The sequence below is a fragment of the Polyodon spathula genome, chromosome 7 (genome assembly GCF_017654505.1).
Source record: "Polyodon spathula isolate WHYD16114869_AA chromosome 7, ASM1765450v1, whole genome shotgun sequence".
NCBI classification, from domain to species: Eukaryota; Metazoa; Chordata; class Actinopteri; order Acipenseriformes; family Polyodontidae; genus Polyodon; species Polyodon spathula.
Window position 1 is genome coordinate 36,299,707 of NC_054540.1, and position 21,278 is coordinate 36,320,984.

General features: G+C 38.3%; 1 protein-coding gene across 10 annotated transcripts in view; it reads right to left on the reverse strand.

Moving 5' to 3' along the window:
* LOC121318597 (ELKS/Rab6-interacting/CAST family member 1) overlaps positions 1-21,278 on the reverse strand; it is a 369,254-nt gene that overhangs the window by 223,482 nt on the left and 124,494 nt on the right. For 3 of the 10 annotated variants that reach the window (XM_041255446.1, XM_041255441.1, XM_041255449.1), the window contains 4 exons: positions 21,026-21,166; positions 17,530-17,565; positions 13,368-13,561; positions 5,346-5,357 (listed from right to left, as the gene is read on the reverse strand). In XM_041255446.1, the coding sequence (XP_041111380.1) occupies positions 5,346-5,357; positions 13,368-13,561; positions 17,530-17,565; positions 21,026-21,166 (383 nt within the window). The remainder of the gene's footprint in view (positions 1-5,345; positions 5,358-13,367; positions 13,562-17,529; positions 17,566-21,025; positions 21,167-21,278) is intronic. The other 7 variants (XM_041255447.1, XM_041255444.1, XM_041255450.1 and 4 more) reach the window with 3 other exon arrangements.

A 21,278-nucleotide genomic window follows, 5' to 3' on the forward strand; every position in this document is an offset into this window, starting at 1 on the left:
AAATTATATTAACAATTTGATAGTGTGTGTCAGCAGAAAACCTTACCGATTTTGAAAGAGCAATGTAAAAGTGCAATTTTTACCGTGGCACAGCAGGAACACAAGCATTCTCTTTATGTGGCAGTTAAAAGGTAAAACCAAAAGTTAGACACAATAACATAAAGGAGTTGCTGCCCGTTAACACAAGCCAACACAAACAGTTTCTGTTGCGATGAGCCTGGTTGAACATCAAAGTGTGAAGGCAGGATGCCAGGATATGAACACACTGTACCACCCAGTACTCTCCATTGTACATTGTGCCTGAAATACACAAGCAATTTTTAAACTAAATAAACAAACCTAACATTTCGCCAACGGGTCTCATCAGCGCCCTGTTTAAATGTAATGTTCAATTCTGCTTACAAAAGACCCATTATAAAAGCCTCCATACCTCCTTTGACACGATAATTTAGATTTCAGAAATACTCTGCTGTGTTAAAAATTGTTATAATAATATTCATTATTCTGAAATAAGCAGGGGGGGGGGGAACAGTATCTGGCCACATTTCTTAAATTAAAAGTTTTGTTAAGTTAACAAGTTGTTTAATGAAATCATATAAGTAATTTATTTTGAGTTTACATATTTTTGCTCACCTTCTTTTAAAATTATATATATATATATATATATATATATATATATACACAGACACACACACACACACACACAGTGCCTTGCAAAAGTATTCAGACCCCTGACCAATTCTGTCATATTACTGAATTACAAATGGTACATTGAAATTTCGTTCTGTTCGATATTTTATTTTTAAAACACTTCAACTCAAAATCAATTATTGTAAGGTGACATTGGTTTTATATTGGGAAATATTTTTAAGAAAAATAAAAAACTGAAATATCTTGCTTGCATAAGTATTCAACCCCCACACATTAATATTTGGTAGAGCCACCTTTTGCTGCAATAACAGCTTTAAGTCTTTTGGGGTAAGTATGTACAAGCTTTGCACACAGTATCGAAGTGATTTTGGCCCATTCTTCTTGGCAGATTTTTTCCAGGTTGTTCAGGTTGGTTGGATGACGCTTGTGGACCGCAATTTTCAAATAGTGCCACAGATTCTCAATGGGATTGAGATCAAGACTTTGACTGGCCCACTGTAGGACATTCACCTTTTTGTTCTTGTGCCACTCCAATGTTGCTTTGGCCTTGGTTTGGGATCATCAAGGTGAATTTCCTCCAAAGCTTCAGTTTTTTAGCGGACTGAAGCAGATTCTCTTGCAGTATTTTCCTATATTTTGCTCCATCCATTCTTCCTTCAATTGAAACAAGATGCCCAGTCCCTGCTGATGAGAAGCATTCCCACAGCATGATGCTGCCACCACATACTTCACTGTAGGGATTGTGTGTCTTGAGGTATGGACAGTGTTTGGTTTGCGCCACACATAGCGCTTTGAGTTTTGGTCAAGAAGCTCTATCTTGGTCTCATCTGACCACAAAACCTTTTCCCACATCGCAGCTGGGTCACTCTCATGCTTTCTGGCAAACTCTAGATGTGCTTTCAGATGGTACTTTTTGAGTAACGGCTTCTTTCTTGCCACCCTCCCATACAGGCCAGTGTTATGCAGAGCTCTTGAAATGGTTGACTGGTGCACCATTACTCCACTCCCAGCCACTGAACTCTGTAGCTCCTTCAAAGTGATTGTTGGACTCTCTGTGGCTTCTCTCACAAGTCTCCTTCTTGTTTGAGCGCTGAATTTTGAGGGACGGCCTTTTCTTGGCAGTGCCTGGGTGGTGTGATGCAGCATCCACTTCCTGATTATTGATCCAACTGTGCTCACTGGGATATCCAACCACTTGGATATTATTTTGTACCCTTTCCCTAATCTATGCATTTGTATTACTTTATCTCTAACTTCTGTAGAATGCTCTTTGGTCTTCATTTTCCTTCAGATTCACAGCCTTACCAATGATCCTTCACCAGTGGGGTTTTTATCCAGAAAATGTGACAGCAACTTTAATGGTTCACAGGTGGAGGCCAATGGTAAGGTAATTGCGTCCTCGTTAGGGCAATTTCTTTCATCTGTGTAAACTGGGAGCTTCCACAGCACAGGGGTTGAATACTTATGCAAGCAAGATATTTCAGTTTTTTATTTTTCTTAAAAAATATTTCCCAACATAAAACCAATGTCACCTTACAATAATTGATTTTGAGTTTGCGTTTTAAAATAAAATATCGAACAGAATGGAATTTCAATGTAATTCAGTAATATGACAGAATTGGTCAGGGGTCTGAATACTTTTGCAAGGCACTGTGTAGATATATATATATATATATATATATATATATATATATATATATATATATATATATATATATATATATATTTTTTTTTTTTAATGTCTACAGTGCCTCAGAAACCATGGAGATTTTAGCAGATATTGAGAGACGTGTGTCATAAAACTTTGGAACTGTAACTAATACACTAATGGGGTACATTATTATGACCTTTACCTAATATTGTGTTGGGACAGTGTTTGCCCTGATCACAGTCTTGACACAATGTGGTATACACTCCACAAGGTGCTGGGAGTTGCCTCTGCACTAGTTCTGTGAAATGTGAATGTCTGAATGGATGAGAGGACTGTGATAACAAACATGTTGCTCAAGTTCCTCCAAATAGTGCTCAATCGGATTGAGACCTGGGGATCGCTGTGGCCACAGAAGATGCCTGAAATCTCCGTTATGCTCCTCAGACCATTCCCGGTGGATGGATGCATACCGTCTTGAAACTAGCTATACTCATCAAGGTACAGTGAAGCATTTTGAGAGAATACACTACAAATGATGCACAGTGCATGAGAAGTACATACTCAACTTGATTACCCATTGAACACTTATAAACATACTTACATAAATAAATAAATAAATCACAAGTCGAATGAAGCTCACATTTCTACGTGCAATCTATGGGGTTTTCATTTTACCTGCCAAACTGAAACTATTTCACACCAAAAATTTAAATTTTGTTATAAAGCTAACAGATTCCTGCATTGTCATTTTTGCATATCTTTTTTTTCAAATCAAGGAGAAAAAAAAAAGAAAGGTTTTGCTTTTTATAAATAATTAAACGGAAGTATTTAAAAAAAGAAATGGATAACCCTGTGTGTTCTATTTATAACCTACCTACCCTAAAACACTAACAAACCACCCTCCCTGCATATCAGAACTCCAAACTTGATGTAGTGTACAGTGCTACCCTATACAAACTTTTACCATGACACTCCAGTCTCCAAAATGCACTGTTTGCAGCAAGTGATAATTCAGGAAGGAGATGATGGAAATGGAAATTCCCTGTTGCTTGTGGATGGGGGAATTAAATGGAATTTATGTAGCAATCACTTAAATCTGCATGAAATGTAACATTACACATTTACAAAACATGGACAGTAGATTAACAAATTGCACACAAGACATTCCACAATTACTGAGCAAAGTAAGAGATGGAACCCCATTAACCGACCAACCTTGATTAACAATAGAATAATAATAATACTTTGACACTCTTATTATTATTAAAATGCTTGTACAGCCTATCAGGTCAGCCTGTGTGTCTGCCGAGATAAGACACCATACTAACTGGAAAATGGTCCAGTCTCGTTAAACCCAAAGAGTCATTACTTATTTCTTCACAACATGCCTCCCCCTGTTCAAATTATATCTCCTCAAGACATATTCTCATACAACATACAATACATATTAAGCCTGTGACCAGCTGACACTGAAGAATAGTAACTTTACAGAAGCAGGACCGAAAAAGTGCTCGTTCGTTTCAGGCTCCACTCAATGCTAGGAAAAGTCTGTAGTTCTAAGCAGTGGCCCTGCTTCAGCGCATAACATTAGGCTCCAGCGCCTTCACTGTGGGATGCGATATGCATCAGTTTGCAACTCCTAATGATGTCACAATGCATTTCTAGCCAGGTTGTAACCACACTTCATGATCTGTCTGAACCAGTAGTCCTAGCTGTGCCCCTGGGCTAATCTGATCATGTGAGACCACAGCGTAGTGTAGGCGATGGCAGCTGACAATACTGATGTATTGCTGGGGAACTAAAGCCATTGTTTTGTGCCACTTGAATACTCTGTATGTCAAAGTAATTGTAGCTAAAAAATAGTTCCATACATTGTTTCTGCCACGCACATCCATTCATTGTATAGTTTCAAAAGTGAAACACGTGTTTTAGCAATCATGTATTTTCACTTTCAAATATAATCTGATACTTAGATATGTCTGTTTGTAACCATGCCTTTGGACTCTTGCACTTCCTGGGTCAATTCACTGGCTTCTTTCCTGTCAATAACCAATCAGCTGCTTCCCCTATTGCGTGACATACTCTCAGCCAGTGACAAGCTTTGACCAAAAAGACACTGCTGAGGTGAAATGACCAAGGAACTAAATAAAGACTTCCTGGAAGGCAAGGCAAGCAAACTGAGACTTTAGAGTAGTACCAAATTTATGTTTCTTTAAACACTGCACATTTGAGACCTATGTACTACAGCCAAGTGCAAAATGGGTAAGATCTATGAAATTATTTTGTTACATACAACTACTTTTATGTCCTTTTATTTTACATTTCAGAGTACAGTAAGTAGTTATTATAAATGTGAAAAGAGAAATGATCATGCCTTCAGCCTCATGAGTGATACACACATGTGCCTGTGGACAAAGAACTCAGAGGACCCAGAGTCTGAACCATCCCTTGGTAACCAAACATGGCATACTGAGGGTTAGATTCGTGCATGAAAAACTACTGTGCAGCTTTGCTTCATGGCGATTTGTAACAAACCGATTCTGTTATAGATTCCTGCACAAATTAAGAAACATTTAGATTTAATTTTAATTAGAGGTTAATGCCATTAAACAACAGACATAGTTTTGTAATTAAAAAAAAAGTAAAAACAGGCCGCAATGGATGTTCTGCACGAGTCCAAATTCCTGATCTTCAATTGCTTCAGCCTCTTAAATGCTAACTGTATTAAATGAACAGTTCTTATCCTCCAGACACTGTAATGCAGTTCAGCTAAGTGATTCACATTCTAAATGCTTGCAATATTGAATGCAATAACGCATATACCATTCAAGGTATAATTCAAACAAAATAGAGTTGAATGTGCATATCTGCATTTTATATATATATATATATATATATATATATATATATATATATATATATATATATATATAGTATGTGAGTGCTACTTACTGAGTCATAACATTTTTAAATTTTTCAACCACTGCATTGCATGGAATGGACATGGCACAAGTTTAATGTTAGTTCAAAACCATATACTGACCTTGAAGCCAAGCTGAAGAAGGCGGCAATCCAATGCAGAGATGTGAAGGAAAGAGTTAAGAGAAGGTTAGTGTGCAGGCAGAGATGAAGGGGTTACCAGTAAACACACACAGCATGAAGCACAGCACACCAGCAAGACTCACAGACAGAGGAAGAGGATGTGCTTGGACAACCCATTAAATTACTATACGCTACTCAAAGGCATTGTGCTTCTAAACACTAGACAATAAACACCACCTTTTCTTCCTCCTCTGACTAAAGGTCTACACGATTAACAGACTAAGCTTTAAAAAACCTAGTACCTCGTCTTTTGTAAGATGCATTAACACTCCCAGTCTAGATTTGCAGCACTTTTGTTTCACATATTCCGTGCACCCACGGGGTTTACTCCTAGTTTTAAACATGGTTTTTGAATTAGTATATGTGACCAGTAAGTGCTCTAAACCCAACATCCAAATCACATAAAACAACTATCCCTCATTTATGTTACAAGTTCACCATCTGTTGGTTAAAAAAATGCACTACTGTGCCTTCTTATTACGCAAATGGAAATGTCTGCATCACTCTTGGTACTGCATTCACTGTACTGGACAACAGTCAACTTATAACGTATTTTAGCACATTTCTCAAAGGCTTTTGCAGATTGTACTAGTCGGCTTCAAACAGCCAACACTAAATTACAAGTTACAGGATAAGCACAGTTATGTAAACTATCTGCCAGAGTTTTGATAGTACAGGGAATAGTTAATAGATCTTAATGAACCAGATGTTTTTCTGTTAGCTCTCGGCTGCAATCAAAACGATTTGGCTGCTGGGTGAACAAAGGCTGTTATGAAAGAAAACCTAAATCCAAACATCCTTTCACTCAGACAGATGTCACCCGCTAATGTACAACGTGCACTAATGAGCCCCGGAATGGTCCCCGCTCCATCTTTTGTTAAAGTTGTGTTAGTCAGTCCCACTGATACGCTCACAATTCACAATGGACTGTAACCAAGGAAGGGATTATTTTTACATAATCCATTTTGTTTTTAGGCTTTGTCTTCTATAGTTTGACAGGAGTGTAGTAATAGGTCAATCACAAGTGAAGGTATCGAAGGTTTCACCCTGCAGTAAGTAATTCCTAATTTTCCCAACATTGCAATTCTTTGTCATCCATCGGCTTGTTATTATTTTTATTTTTTTCCTGAACTGTAGACTGTCTAAGCTTGTTGGCCAATTAAATGTGCATGTTGCTTGGCAAAATTATTGAAAATATTGAACATACAAACACATTTTCTTACAGTAGATGATTTCTGATATTGTTATCAATAACTTAAGAAGTGTTTCTCCCACTTTACTACCCGTGAGTCTGTCTGAAGCCTGCCCAGAAGAGAACCTCCTTTCAAGGGAGCAAATCAGTCTTCTTGGCCCCTCAAACCACTGGCATCTCTTCATAAGGCTGTCTGCAAAGGTGCCAAATTGAATAGCAGCTTTGAACCCAGCCTGTCTGAAGGCTTGCAGCGAGACCCACTGCGGTACCTTATTCTAGGCAAACAATCAGATTCTGTTTTAGTGTTTAGTTTTCCCACACTCTGGGGTCTAAATAATAGCACGTATTATATAATTAAAATACTGATCTTTGTGGAGCAGACATCTAACAGTGTTTGCCAGTCTTTTTAGGGTATAGCTTTTCTGCAAAAATATGTAAAATGTCAGGGAGGTCTTATTTGAACGAACAACGAAGGTTCAGATCAACAGAACAGCCTTCTTACCATGATTACACATTGTTTTACTGATACAGTAGCTGCCTTTTTATTTTAATCTTTTTTTTTTTTTTTTTTACACCAAAATAGACTGTAATCTGCATTTCATTTGACAATCAAATAAAAAAAAGCTAAGAACGTATTTTACATACACCATCTCCACAATTACCTTAATGCATTTAATGTCCGTCCATAGTCAACAGTCTGCTTACGCCCACCCCCCCCTCCCCCTCTCATATATATATATATATATATATATATATATATATATATATATATATCTATATATAATATATATAATTATATATCAATCCTGTGAGAAGATGTGTTCACTATTGCCATTTTTAAGTCATTCAGAGAGCTGGTAGCCAGCGTATAAGTCTAGGTTATTTTAGCATATTCCAGCATGCAGCGAGCACTTGAGAATGGCTTTGTCACAGAACTTTGACGCTAACATTATCGCCAGTTAAATAACACATATTGACATCCTCGATATTTAATTTGTACTGTACGAAACAACTTGTAGAAATGGCTTTTGGAAAAAAACTCAATGTCATATTATAGCCGTATTATAGCTCTCTTATGGTTTAATCATATTATAAATGGCATGCAAATACAAATGTAACACAGCATTCTTCACAGATTCTTACTTTAATGGAAAAAAAAAGATCTTGTCACTCCACTGCCTCTTCCACTTGGAGCCCGGTTCGTTTTTTACAAAAAAAAAAAGCTAAAGACTAGCAGCATGATTTACTGGGTATTAAATAAATTAATGATAGTGGTCAACATTTTCCAGAACTTTTTTGTTAGTACATTGAATCACCTAAATATAGCCAAGAAGCACAGAAGAGATACAGCAGCAAGTGACTGACTTTGTTCTGAAATCACATGGAGAAGACACAGTCGTGCCATGCAAAGACAGTGACAGGCAGTGATCAAGTCTGGTACTGCACTGCAAACCATCAAGGAACCATGGAGGGACACTGTTTGGTTTTACTAAAAACAAAAAGATATGATATGTACAGTAAAAAGCCTGACGTACATGCATAGGAGGACACCTCTGCATAACTCTGTTGCTAGGAATAATAAGAGGCAAAAACACAATGTAAATAACTGAATTGTCACATGTCAATGTATCACAGCCTTGCTAGCAGGATCAATAGGGACTCATCAGAGCTAGAGCCTGTCAAACTCTCAAGGCCAAGTGTGCTGAAGTGATATTTTAATGTAATGTGAAATTCATGTGCACTGCTCTCTCCTTTTCAATGAGTCACCCTGCCCCTTGAGGTCTATAGGACCTTCACATTTTATTAGCTAACCATGAAATGTGCCAATCCTTGCACTTCCAGGATGTGGATCTGCTGCAGCTCACTACAATACATGGAGGACAAAGTGTTAAGGAAATTCTCACCCCTTTCAAACTTTTTACTGCTGTCAGGATGAGCATATTTATAGGCTTGGGGTGATACTGTTGTATCTGTTGTAACTCTACCATTAGATCTAGTTTTCCAATTCAACCTCCTGTCTGTCTTCTCTGGTGATCCCTGTAATAAATTGTGCTGGGTCTTAATTAAATTGCTACACTAAATTGCTATCATGCTGACTACATACACATATTATTTGCCCACTCAAGCAAAAATTATTATTTATTTTACATGCAGGTCAAATAAAAACTAAAATATTTGCAGGAAAGGCTACTGCAGTGTGCTCCCTTCCCTTGGCATCAGCAACCCTAACAAGATGCATGATGGATGGCCATAAAAGTGTAAGTCTCACAGTTACCATCAACATTTTCTTTGTTACCCGTTTAAAAAAGACCACTAGAGCGACAAATGTAATGCCTGATGGTTGATGATTGAAAGTATCACTTTAAGACACAGCCCACCTCCCCCGCAATGCCTAGCTTTGATTTAAGAAGTGTTTATCCACACAACCCCCCTCTCACGCAGTCTCTTGAGGTCAGGACTGCCCGTCTGCACAGCCTGCCCTACACCATGTGGAAAGAGCAAGCTAACCTGCATTATAACGCTGCATTCAGGAAGGACGTGAAGCCAGCACCTAAGAGTGAAAGCATGGTAAATATGGGTTGTTCTTAAAGTAAATAAATACTAAAAAAAAAAAAAAAATCCTGTGGTTCAATAGCTATTAAATATTATGTATACTGTAAATTTCAGATATAGACACACACCGTTGTGTAAACACGCTCCAATGCATTCCACACACTTTTTATCATTCCTGTGATGGGTTTGCTGTATTACATGCTCCTATGGATAACACATACTGTTTTAGCGACCTCTGCATTGGTTCTTAACACTACAAATTTAATTGACCGATCACTTAGGAAACAGGATCATCTGTCTGTAAACATCAGCAAAGTGCTTATATTCAGTTTTACTAACTGCTGCTTATTGACCACTGCAATTCATGTATATTGTATAATATTATACAAATCTTACATTGTTTTGTTATATTATGGATTTTATTTACCATTAACTTACCACTGTATACAAATTCAATAGTGTGAAATATATTTTAGTTGATGCATTTTAATTAAGCACGTATTGTTTGATGTAAAATAAATCTATACTGTAAACCACATCTTCCTAGTGTCACTACTATGAAGCACAGGACATCAATGGTAAATAATATGTTATTAATAAAAAGATCACCCTAAAATACATGCGTTTATTCTTTGTCATTGGTTGCAATAGTTTTTATACAGTCTCATTGATTAAATATTGTGTTCCACTATCAGCAGCTCTCGCACGCTTTTCAGGAAGCCTGTGTATTTCAGCATTATTAAAATTTTAGTGACGTCTCCTCCTTCTTTCATCTCACGGGCATGGAGCTACGCATGCGACACGTGTCTGTTCTCCCGTGTTTGTGTTCACAGGGAAAATTTGAAAAACACTTTTGATGCATTCCGCACAGCCCTCTTCATGAATCTCAATAATATGCAAATGTAAGCGTGTTATACTCTGAAAACTACAGCACATGCTCAAAGGGTGTTTCTTATAATTACTCAAACCAGAGGAGCACATGAGGATTTTGTTGGCTCACAAGGCATTTTAACAACAAACCTGCAGTATGACACTTACCTATACATCTAATGTATTATGTTATAAGAAGGAGTAATAACTAAGAACAACCCTACTTTTATTATCTTCTGTCTACCAATTTTGCAGCCACTGTTTTTGCACTGGTTCATCGGGGTGTAAGTCTCAATTATGGATGGAATGAAGGGTCACAGCAAAAACGGCAGAAAGACTAACTAAAGCAAAAAGAAAGCTATCTTGTAGTAACAACTCAGGCATGGGTTACCTAGTATAAGCATTGGCACTCAGATTGCAGGTTGAGTCATGCAAAGGTATGCTGCTTGCTCTATGCCTGGGGACCCACAGAGAGCTGCATTGCTCTTTGCGATCCTGCGGGGTTAGGGAGGGGCAACTACAGCCATTCTGATCACATGTCTTGAGTGTCCAGAAAGTAGCTTGTTGTCAAGGTTACATGAGAGAAATGATGCTAGTGGCTGGTCTGCTTGAAAGGTTAGTGGGTTGTGGTTGTGAGGCAACATTCAAACTGGGCATTTCTACACATTGAAAAAATGCTTTACATCACTTTAGAGAGGGCACTGCTGGGTGCTTGCAGTAGAAATGCTGATTTTTCCTCCAGTGTCTGAACTTTGTGTCCATCACATACCTGCTTCTACTGGCTCCAATTAAGGATTGCTATGGATTCATCTTCCCTGCCGGTGTGAGCAGAAACGTGTGCTGCAATCGTGTAAGAACATCGGGAAAGGACGCTGGCTGTTCTGGATGTTTCTGTGTTATGTTATGTTATTTTATTAGTTAGTTGTGTAGTTTAAATATCTATAATTCTTAATTTGCTTTTATACATCTGCTATGTCTTTCCATCAGCCATTTCACTCTATATATGTATTCAATTTAAGACTAATTTATATATTGTTATATTTTGTTTAATTTCTGTAAGTCTCTTTGGATAAAATCACCTGCTAAATAATAATAATAATAATAATAATAATAATAATAATAATAATAATAATAATAATATTAACAACCAGTCAAAGAGATGTTGAACAATCCTGTATACTGATTAAAACATCACAGTGTATAACTGAAAACAAAATTAAATGCCCAGACTTAATTTTCAGCAAGGTAATTAAACAATGTTTACTGTGCAACATTTTTTTTTTTTAAACAACAAAGCAGCAGACCCATTCCTGGTTTTACTACAAGTTAAATAAGACACACCTAAGCTTGTTATTCATGCACTGGGGTTAATCAACCTCATAGTAAAACCTGGAATGGGTGAAACTGCTATGCAACAAGAGTCTGGTTTCCATCCCTGCAAGGGAAGCTTAAACAGGTCAGCGTGCAGCCATGTATCTCAGACTCACTTTCCAAAGAAGTCCCACACAAACCCCCCCATGTTCTGTGGGGCCGGCATTGCCACCTGCTGGTGAATCTGAGCGGTGCGGGAAGCTTGCTTTCTGAAGGATAGACATGTCGGAGGGGGAAGAAGAGAGACACACACACAAACACACAGTGAGGGAGGGAATGAGAGGGACGGGTAGAGACACATGACCAAACGAAAAGGTTAAAGAGACACAAAAAACACAAAGAGCAACAAGATGGAAACACACATAAATGGACACAGAGAGCATAAGAGTTAGTAAACTGAGAGAAGGGACAAGAATCACAAGCTTCGCTCCGCAGAAAAAGCAACAAACATACAATCACGATGGGACATCAACAGTTTTACTGGCTGTTAGGCTCGTAACCTGTTTTTGTATCCACTCACCCACCCACCCTCTTATTGGCTTTGGAAGTCACCATGTGTTTGAAAAGTTCCAGGTTGTTTCCCAGAAAGCATGCCTCAAGCCTGCCCTGGCTTCAGTGGAGCAAGCTTTCTCTTTGAGGGTAAAGGAGCAGTTAAATATCCCTGCCTTAAGTTTGCTATGGACTGGGCAGGACTGGAGGGGCTACCCTTTCTCTCAGGGGATGAGGAAGCAGTTCAGTTTCACTTGTTACTTGGCCTCCAGAGGTGAAAGGATAGTGTATAATCAAACTCCCCCTCTGCAAAACCCTTTCCACACAGTGCAACAAGTTGCATGAAAACAGCTGCAAGCAACAAACCACTGTGCTAACACCATGCAACCTTTCTTAGATTACACACACAATTATTCATGCAAAAAGAAAAAGTATCAAAATTACTGCATTTCAACAAACGCCACTGAGAGTTACTGTAATGCCTCAACCTTATTCCCAGCTAGAAACTATTAACCAACCTCCCAGGCGCTAAGCACTACAGGCCAGCTGACTTCCAACAGAACATCATTCTGTCATGAGTACTGAGCATTAAATGCATGTTTTAATCTCATTTAAAACCAGCTGATCAATATCTAAATCATAGTAAGAGAATGTAGTACATGTCTGTTAGTGCTCTTGTAAATGTTTCAGTCCGGTCATCACAAACAGAGTTCATTCCAGTAAACCATCTATCTATCTATCTATCTATCTATCTATCTATCTATCTATCTATCTATCTATCTATAAATATCTATCTACTTAGCTATAACTTCATTTTATGCATCTTATTGGACTCAAGCTAGCTATCTGAGGACTCGATTCTCTAATCTTCTCTATATATCCTGCATGCAAACCCATTTGAAACTGAAGTCGGGTTGGGGATTTTAATTGTATTCTATTGCAAACGGGTTCAGAATCATTGACTCCTCCAAACCCAACCAAAACAAAATATACTGTATTCAGGATTAAAAAAAAAAAAAAAAAAAAAAAAAAAAAAACTAACAATAGTACTGGACCCAGTCCTGGATTTCAGAACTACCAGTGTTTAGGTATTATTGAAATGACCAGGTGCATCCAGGCCCCTGCTTAATCTACTCTGAACTGCCTGCTCTTGTCACAGCATGAATAAGTCTTACCTGTGCCTTTATTTTTAATATTAGTAGACATTCATGCAGCTACAGCAGAGGAATACATTAGTTAATAAGGGACTGATTGTATAAACTCCTGCCTCCTGATCTTTTAAAAAACGGACCTACCTGAGGGTAGATCTGAAACCCAGGACTGGGTGCAGGCATGTGCAAGTTTATAACCATGTCCGAAACATGATGCCTCCCTATAAATGAGACCTTGGTCTCAGCGAGTAATACCTCGGTTCACTTTGAAAACTAACTTACTCACTCAGTGCAAACCTACACAGACAGGCACAGACAGACAGACAAGCCCTCCTACCTCTCCAGCTCAGTGATCTTCTTGTCCTTGTCATTCTTCTCGTTCTCCATCTCCCGCAGGATCTCCAGCAGGCGGTCCACCTCTGCCTGTGCCTTGCTGGCCTCGTCCCTGTGCCGTGCCACCTCCCTCTCCAAGCCCTGGATCCGATCAGACAGCTCTGTGCTCATCCGCGCCTCCATCGCAGACTCCAGGGCCTGGAGGAACGATGAAGAGATCAATTCTCTATTATTTTACCCATTGAGAATGTTCAAATGGGACATCAGAACACAACAGCACTCAATCAGTAACAAATAAACGACAAAAAGGACATACTCCAAAGTAACTTGTATTATCTAGGGTTACAATTTTAACAGATATGTTTTTTTTGCCACTGGTTGGTGTTTCACCTGAGGTATCAGGAAACCAAAATAAAAAAAAATAAAAAAATAAAAAAATGTCACTGAATTGCATTCAGTGATAATATGGGTCCCATTTACATCCCAAATGAAATGGCAAAGTAACTGGACCAATGAGAAATTAAGTCTGTTTTTCAGTTGTCTCGTTGAGCCCCAACACATTTCAGAAGCACATAATTTAGCCTACAGTATGAGGTTTCTAATACAGAGGACATGATCTACCCCTGTGTATGCAATTTAATTTGGATTGGACTGGTCCATCTTCTATGCATTTCTTGGTTCAGATTTGGTAAACGTTATAAAATAAAATTTCAAGTTCAGTACAGTATGTTCTTGTGGCAGGGCTGAGGCCTTACATGTGAAATAAGAATGCTGTGTGTATTTTGCTTGATTTTTTGTTTTGTGTTTATTGCTGCAAATAATTTGAGAGACGGATGTCTCTGCCCGAGGCGTGCTGCCAGCCGAGTGTGTTTACAGGGAATCCTTGGTGACGTGTCCTGGCAGAGTACGTAGTGATAAAAGAGAGCAACTGACCCTCCCCAGGCCAGCAAGCCAAGGACCAGAACTGTCCATGCCATCACGGTCAACAAGCCTGACTTTATAAAATATACCTCAACAACCATGTGTGGAACTAGGATCAGGGCAGGATTTTACCCTGCAAGGAGCAGGTATTAATTTAGGGAATTTAAATCCCACAAAGTACATGTCTATCCGCAGATAACCCACAACCCTGTATCACAGTCCTGCTTGAACTTATAAAGGCTCTGCGGCCATACAGTAATTAGCAGGGGTTAGAAAAACAACCTGGGGGTGGACAAGTACTCTTAATACGCACTGTACTTTTACTGTATATTGGTGTTTCTTTGCACCTTGGTATAACAACTTTACGAACAGAATTTGATGTCCTGTTTTGTTGTTATGAAATATTCCCAGCTTACAGACCTTTCCTAGGTTATGTTTTTTGGATACCACTAAAAAGGGTGGAAGAATTTACTTAAAGCAAAATATCGTTTTCTCAAAAGCAAAAAACAACAATGGGCCCTGTCCCAAATAAAACAGCTATAAATCCAGGATAGACTAAAAGACAATGAAACCTCTGATTAAAACTGACTGACCTGACTCTTCAACACAGCACTGGCTCACAGTCATAGCCAAGAAAACATTGTATTTAAGTACAGAATAACTACATTCATTGTTTACCAGTAATAAGGGACATTTAACACAGCAGTAAAAGTATTTATTTGCACTGTATGAAAGCCCCTCTCTCGCCAGGCTTGACAGGATCTCAGAAAGGTTATTAATGCACGTGGTCCCCCTTTCAGCTGGCAGGGAGCTTCCCGTCTTGATTAATGCTCAACATTAATTAACTGGCAAAAAAGTACAGTTACTAAGTTAAGTACAGTATCATGCAGCCCCAGTTATAACATGCTGCCAGGAATTTGTGTGTTCAGCACTGCTAGGCATTATATGTATTATTATTATTAAAGTAGACATTTAAGGACCTTTAATTTTTTACTTATTAAAAGTCTGGGCAGAGTTGCAAAACTTTCCATTTTGGGGGCCAAATAACACACTCTGAATATTCTGAAAAGCATGGGCATGTTTCTGAGAGCAGCCTTTAAAAGCAGTCTCCAGTTTGCATGGTATGATGTACTGTGTTTTCTAATGTGTATTTCTGTGTGCAATGCTACAGATACATATATACAACTCCTGTCAGTTGCAAATACAGTGCCTATAGAAAGTCTACACCCCCTTGAACTTTTTTTACATTTTGTTGTGTCAGTGCCTCAGAGTTTCATGGATTTAAATGAGGATTTTTTTTTCACTTATCTACACAGAATACTCCACACTGTTAAGGGGTAAAAAGTTTTTACTGAGAAAAAAATGATATATTAAAAATACAAAAGATCGTAATTGGATAAGTGCTTGGGATATTGTCGTCACATGCACACTTTGACTAGTCTTGACCATAAAAGCCAGTAGCTCTTGCAAAGTTGCCATTGGCCTCTTGGTAGCGTCTCTGATCAGTCTCCTTCTTGCTCGGTCATCCAGTTTGGAGGGATGGCCTGATCTAGGCAGGGTCTTAGTGGTGCCATACACTTTCCACTTCTTAATAATCGTCTTGACCGTGTTCCAAGGGATATTCAAGGCCATTTGATATTTTTATTTTTGGTGCTCAAGGTTGAGTCTTTGCTTTGAAATGCACTACCCAGCAGAGGAAACCTACAGGAACTGCAGAATTCATCCTGAAATCATGTGAATCACTACAATTTAACACAGGTGGAGGCCACTTAAGTTGGTGTGTGATTTTGAAGGTGATTGGTTACACCTGAGATAATTTAGAATTGCTATTACAAGAGGGGGTGGACACTTATCCAGCCAAGCTATTTCAGTTTTTATTTTTAATTAATTTTCTACAAATTTCCAGAATATTTTTTTCACTTAGAAATTGTGAGGTAGGATGAAAAAAAATGAAAAAATGAACAAAACAAAAAAAATTTTATGCATTTTAATTTCAGGATATAACACAACAAAAGGTGAACATTTTGAAAGGGGATGTAGACGTTCTATAGGCACTGTAGATGAGCCTAAGTCATTCTGTAGAAGTAACAGCCAGCTAGTGGAAAGCTTTGTAGTGTCAGAATTACAAACAATAAACTTGATCTGCACTACCTGTGCATTAGATGGTGCTCGCTCTTAAGGTAGGGCTAAGGAAAGGGTTTAAAAATAGCTAACAGATAGGTTGGGTTGATCTAGCCTGGGTCTAAGGCAAAACCGAAGAAGCTTATTCTAACCCAGATCAAAGCACAGTAACAAAGGGGTTTTCAGTATTTGCAATAAGAACCACTCAATGACAGCATTAAAATTAAGAAGTCGATGTTAAAACCCTACCTTAACCCAATTCACAAATCTGTTTTAAGAAATGTTTTTAAAGAGTGCATATACATATTTTATAAAACAAGGGGCAGTAAGGCTTTTCCCTTTTTGGTTCAGAAAACTGAAGGAGAACAATTTGTGCGCAGATGGACAGTAACTTTCAATAATGGAGCAAAGTGGGAAGATATCATCTGCATCACTCTTTGAAGGTTCATGAAAACAATGGATAGCTCTTGAATACAACTTTAATATGATGTATACAGCATGCATGTGTAACTTGGCAAGCTTAGTGATTTATTTTTATGTTTTTTACCTACACTGTATTTTTTTTTAAAGTAAATGTGGTGCAGAGATAAAACCAATGGTATGCTAATTGATTAATATCACTGGGCAATACTTCCAACTTCAGTTCTTGAACCAGGTTTCAGACTATTTTACACTAGGCTTTAAAAACACTAGGACAAAGATGCTGGTTCAATAAATCTATTTTAAGGAGTTTATCTGAATAAACTCAAACAGGTTTATTAAATTGATTCAAAGATAAATTGATTAAATTGTACCGGTTGGATTTGATCAACTAAAAAGCATATTTCGATTCACATAGGTTTTACTCCAACCCATTCTCGTTTCTGAAAATATTCTGGTTGAATAAGGCTTAAGGGCTACATGTTTTCTGGTTTGAAATTGTCTGCTATTGTCAGATGACCCTGTGGATTTCTTGGCACCCCCCAACCCAAGCATGGTGTCACTTGTACTTAAGCGTGTACGCCAGTTCACACATACGACACACAGGCAGAGGGGACGGGATGTGAGAAGATACAGAAAGGGCCCATGCAATCAGAGGAAAACAATAAAGCAGGCAATGGAGTTTCAAATTGTGAGGCACTTACGAGTTTGGAGGGATGGCCTGACAAGAGCTCAGTGTGCTTTTGGAGAAAGAAAAACAGACAGGAGGAGACAGAGAGAGAGAGAGAAAAGGAGGTAAAAAAGAGAGGGGACAAAAAATTATAGAGAATGATGACTAAACAGATTACGTCTTTCAAAAAAAGGCAATAGTTAAGGCACAGTATATCAGGGGTTGGGGCTCATTCATAAAGTGACAACACAAGGTTCTTATTAAACAACATGTACTATAGGATCCAGTTTAACACATTTCTTAAGAAATACTGTACAGTAATGAACTCATTAAACAATGGTAAACTGTCAAAACTAACTGAAAAAGAAATAATACTGAACACACTGCCCTGGATTAACATGTGTGAATCCACCATCTTTATCGACTTATTTGTTTTCGGCATTTTTGACCAAAGGATATGTTCTTGAGACATATACATCTCATTGCATTCCACAAAGAGGCTCTTTTGACGTGTCATGAATCCTTCCTTTAAAGGTACAAGGAACATATGTGTCCCACAAATAAAATTATGCTAACTTTCTTATCTTTGCAAGGTGGTGCATGAAACATGGTTTAAAATCTGGTCAACCAAACTGTCAGTCTCCTCCTTGTGATACTTGAGTCACTCTCAAATATATTTTAAGAAGAAACCGTTTGAACAACATTCATTTGTGTTTCTTAAGCGGTTAAAGTCATTAACAGGTTTGAAAATAATGCAAGGACAATCTGCAGTGTTAGCATGAGACAAGTACAGTCAAAATGCAGCATGTTAATACTATGATTTAAACACGCAACATGTTTATTGAGCAGAAAACTACCAAACAAGAGTCTTAGTGTAGTTGCTACCAGTCAACTTTTTAGTAAACATTTGTTCATGTTTTTTGTTACGGCTCAGTAAGAACGCCTTTGTAAATCGGTAATCGATCATTTTAGTCTGACAGCAGGGTGGCGAGCTCTACAACAATTGACTACTGTTGTGTTCTCTCATCAGTCACATCAGGCCAATCAGTAGTTGCCATTCCATAAATATATGTTGCTTCTACTCATTGTATGGCAAGCTAGTAACAGCAGCTAACTGCTCTAGGCTCTGCAGAACACAACAATATGATCCATCAGGGCTATTTCTCAATTTGCTCTTTAACTTTTTTGAAAACTGTGTCAGAAACAAGGTCAATTTTTAATGAAGTACCATGACTGCTCCAGCGAATTACTGATACTGTAGCACAGCTGAGCTTTCCCTTGGAAAGTCCCTCACTCGAGAATTGAAATCTCAGCTTCTTGCACTTAAATAGCCAATAAAACTTCACAAAAAGTTCATTTGAGAAGGGATAGAATAAAGACATTATTGTGGCTAGCACAATATTTATAATGAATTGATTATTACTTCATAGGTCATTTGACTATTATGCCTCTGCCTTGAAATTAAAAGCACTCCAGTATAAGCAATGAATTCTCTACACTGAATGTTCTATTGCACAGTTCAAAGTGCAACGCTGTGCGCTCTACTGAGCTTACTTGGTTTGCAACTGCTGACAGGTGTACTGATCTTTCCATGTTGAACTAGCTTAGTTTAGGCTCTAGGCTCCCAGAACTCTGTAGAATGAAATATCAGTTTTTGTCCCGTTGGTCTTGCTTCGTCAGACCCCAATTTTAACTGCTAACAAGCAGATGTGAATTGTCATTTAATTTAGCCACCGTATTGGGGTGTTAGGATCCCCAAAAGAAAACTATCACCCAATCGGTTAAAGTTTATTTTGGATAATTAAAAATGAGTTCTGGGACAACTTAAATATTCAAACAAATATGGTAAAAATGACCATGTCCATATTCCTTTATATAACATCATTTAGACATTACCATCTCAAAAAAGATGGAAAGGAAACTAATGCATAGCTCACACCTGAAATAAATAAAACACATTTTCTGATCAGAAGAGGGTACCTCCCCTTTCTTTAATAGATAATTTAATAGGGTACCATGTTTATTTTACTCTGGAGCGATTTTCTTTTTACTGTATTCTGGTATGAAACATACTTCTGATTTGCAGTACATTGAAATTAAAGAATATTTGAATATTTATTTTTTAAAAGAATATACGAACATGAAAAACACAAATGTTCCCAGCATTTAATAAAAATATGATGATCACAGCTTTGGATAAGGGTAAGGCCATTTTCCACAATGAATCCCAAGTGGATAGGGGCTATTTACATCTACTGTATATAGACAGATGGAAGCCAAGAGGGATAGAAATGAAACTGAGCAACAGAATGACACTCAAGCACATATAAATCTTTAAAAAGTACAGTACCCAGTTCTAGATACACACCTGTGTTTGGCAAGCACACAGCTCTCCTCAGATTCCCTTATAAAATCAATCAAACGCTGCCTTTAATTGTGGAGTTTGTGTATTCTGTAACAGGAGCTTGTTTCTGCTCACCCTTAACTTCCCTGCAGCCTCGGAGAGCCCGGCCTGCTGCCTGCAGCATTTACAGAAACAATGTCTCCCTGCCAAAACGAATTACTCTGCTCCTGCGGTGTGATCGAGTGCAGGGCGGGTGTTCCCACACTCTGCTTCCACTCATCACTCCTGGGGCTGGGAGGGCAGGGACCTCACCCCCCTCAATCTGCTGCAATGAAGACATCTTCCTGGCAAGGAATCAGAGCTCAGTGGCTGGGGAGCAAGTTGACTCATATCCCTCAAGGAGATGGCAAACTGATTTCTTCTCATGGATCATGAATGTTTTCAATCCTGAGCTCCACAGATAAACTGTCACCAATTTAAAGTACACCGAGCTACCAAAACAATTCCAGTAAATCTTAACTTAATAGGTATTGCCATCTCTTCAGATTATTGCTCCTTGAAGATATGTCATCACTTCTGGTGCATACCTGTGTTCCATTTGTGGAAATCAGTTGAATATTGTATTGATATTCAAAGCACATGAGTAATTGGAAAAGCAGTGATTGGTTACTGAGGACTTCTTGGAGTTTTAGCTGGGCTCATGTTGCCAGAAGTTCTACAGTTTCTTCTTGGTAGCATAACCAATAGCTGTTTTTCCTATGACTCATGTGTTATAACGTCTCTGTGTGCCTTAATGTGACGTTAATGTACTGATGGTAATTTTAGTTCTCTAACAGCTTCGGGGAAAAAACACCATTATCAAAAAAACAAAATACATACCATAACGTGTGCATCTTTTAGAGAGGAAAAAGTGGTAACTTTTGAAATCACAGCAATTGATATTAAGTAAAATTTCCTGACATTATTTTGTTAGGACAATGTATTTTAAAGGTGTAATGAATATTCTATAGAGTGTGGCATTAAACCCAAATGGTCATGGACCCCACATCTAGGGCTGGACTCCTGGGTTAACTAGCTTGGTTAGCTTCAGTTGATACAGTGGACAAGTCTGGTGCCTTCCGCTCTTCAAATTGAACGGAATTTGAATCCGTTGACAGTGGTTCCCACATTAGCACAGCAGCATTACCTTTTTAAGTTGTGTTTCCAGTTTGAGGATTTCCTCTTTCTTCTGATCCAGCGCCATCTCCAGACTCTTCAACTTGGAGTCCTTCTTGAGGCCAGAAGAAGCCAGGGAAGAGGCACGCTCCTTCAGGTCCAGAAGAGAAGTCTGGGGAGGTGGGAGGGGGTGTAGGAAAGGGAGCTTGTTAGTAAATGAATAGAACCTTTAAACTTTAAATTAAATGTAGACTTATTGATGGTTCAGACAGAGTAACACATTT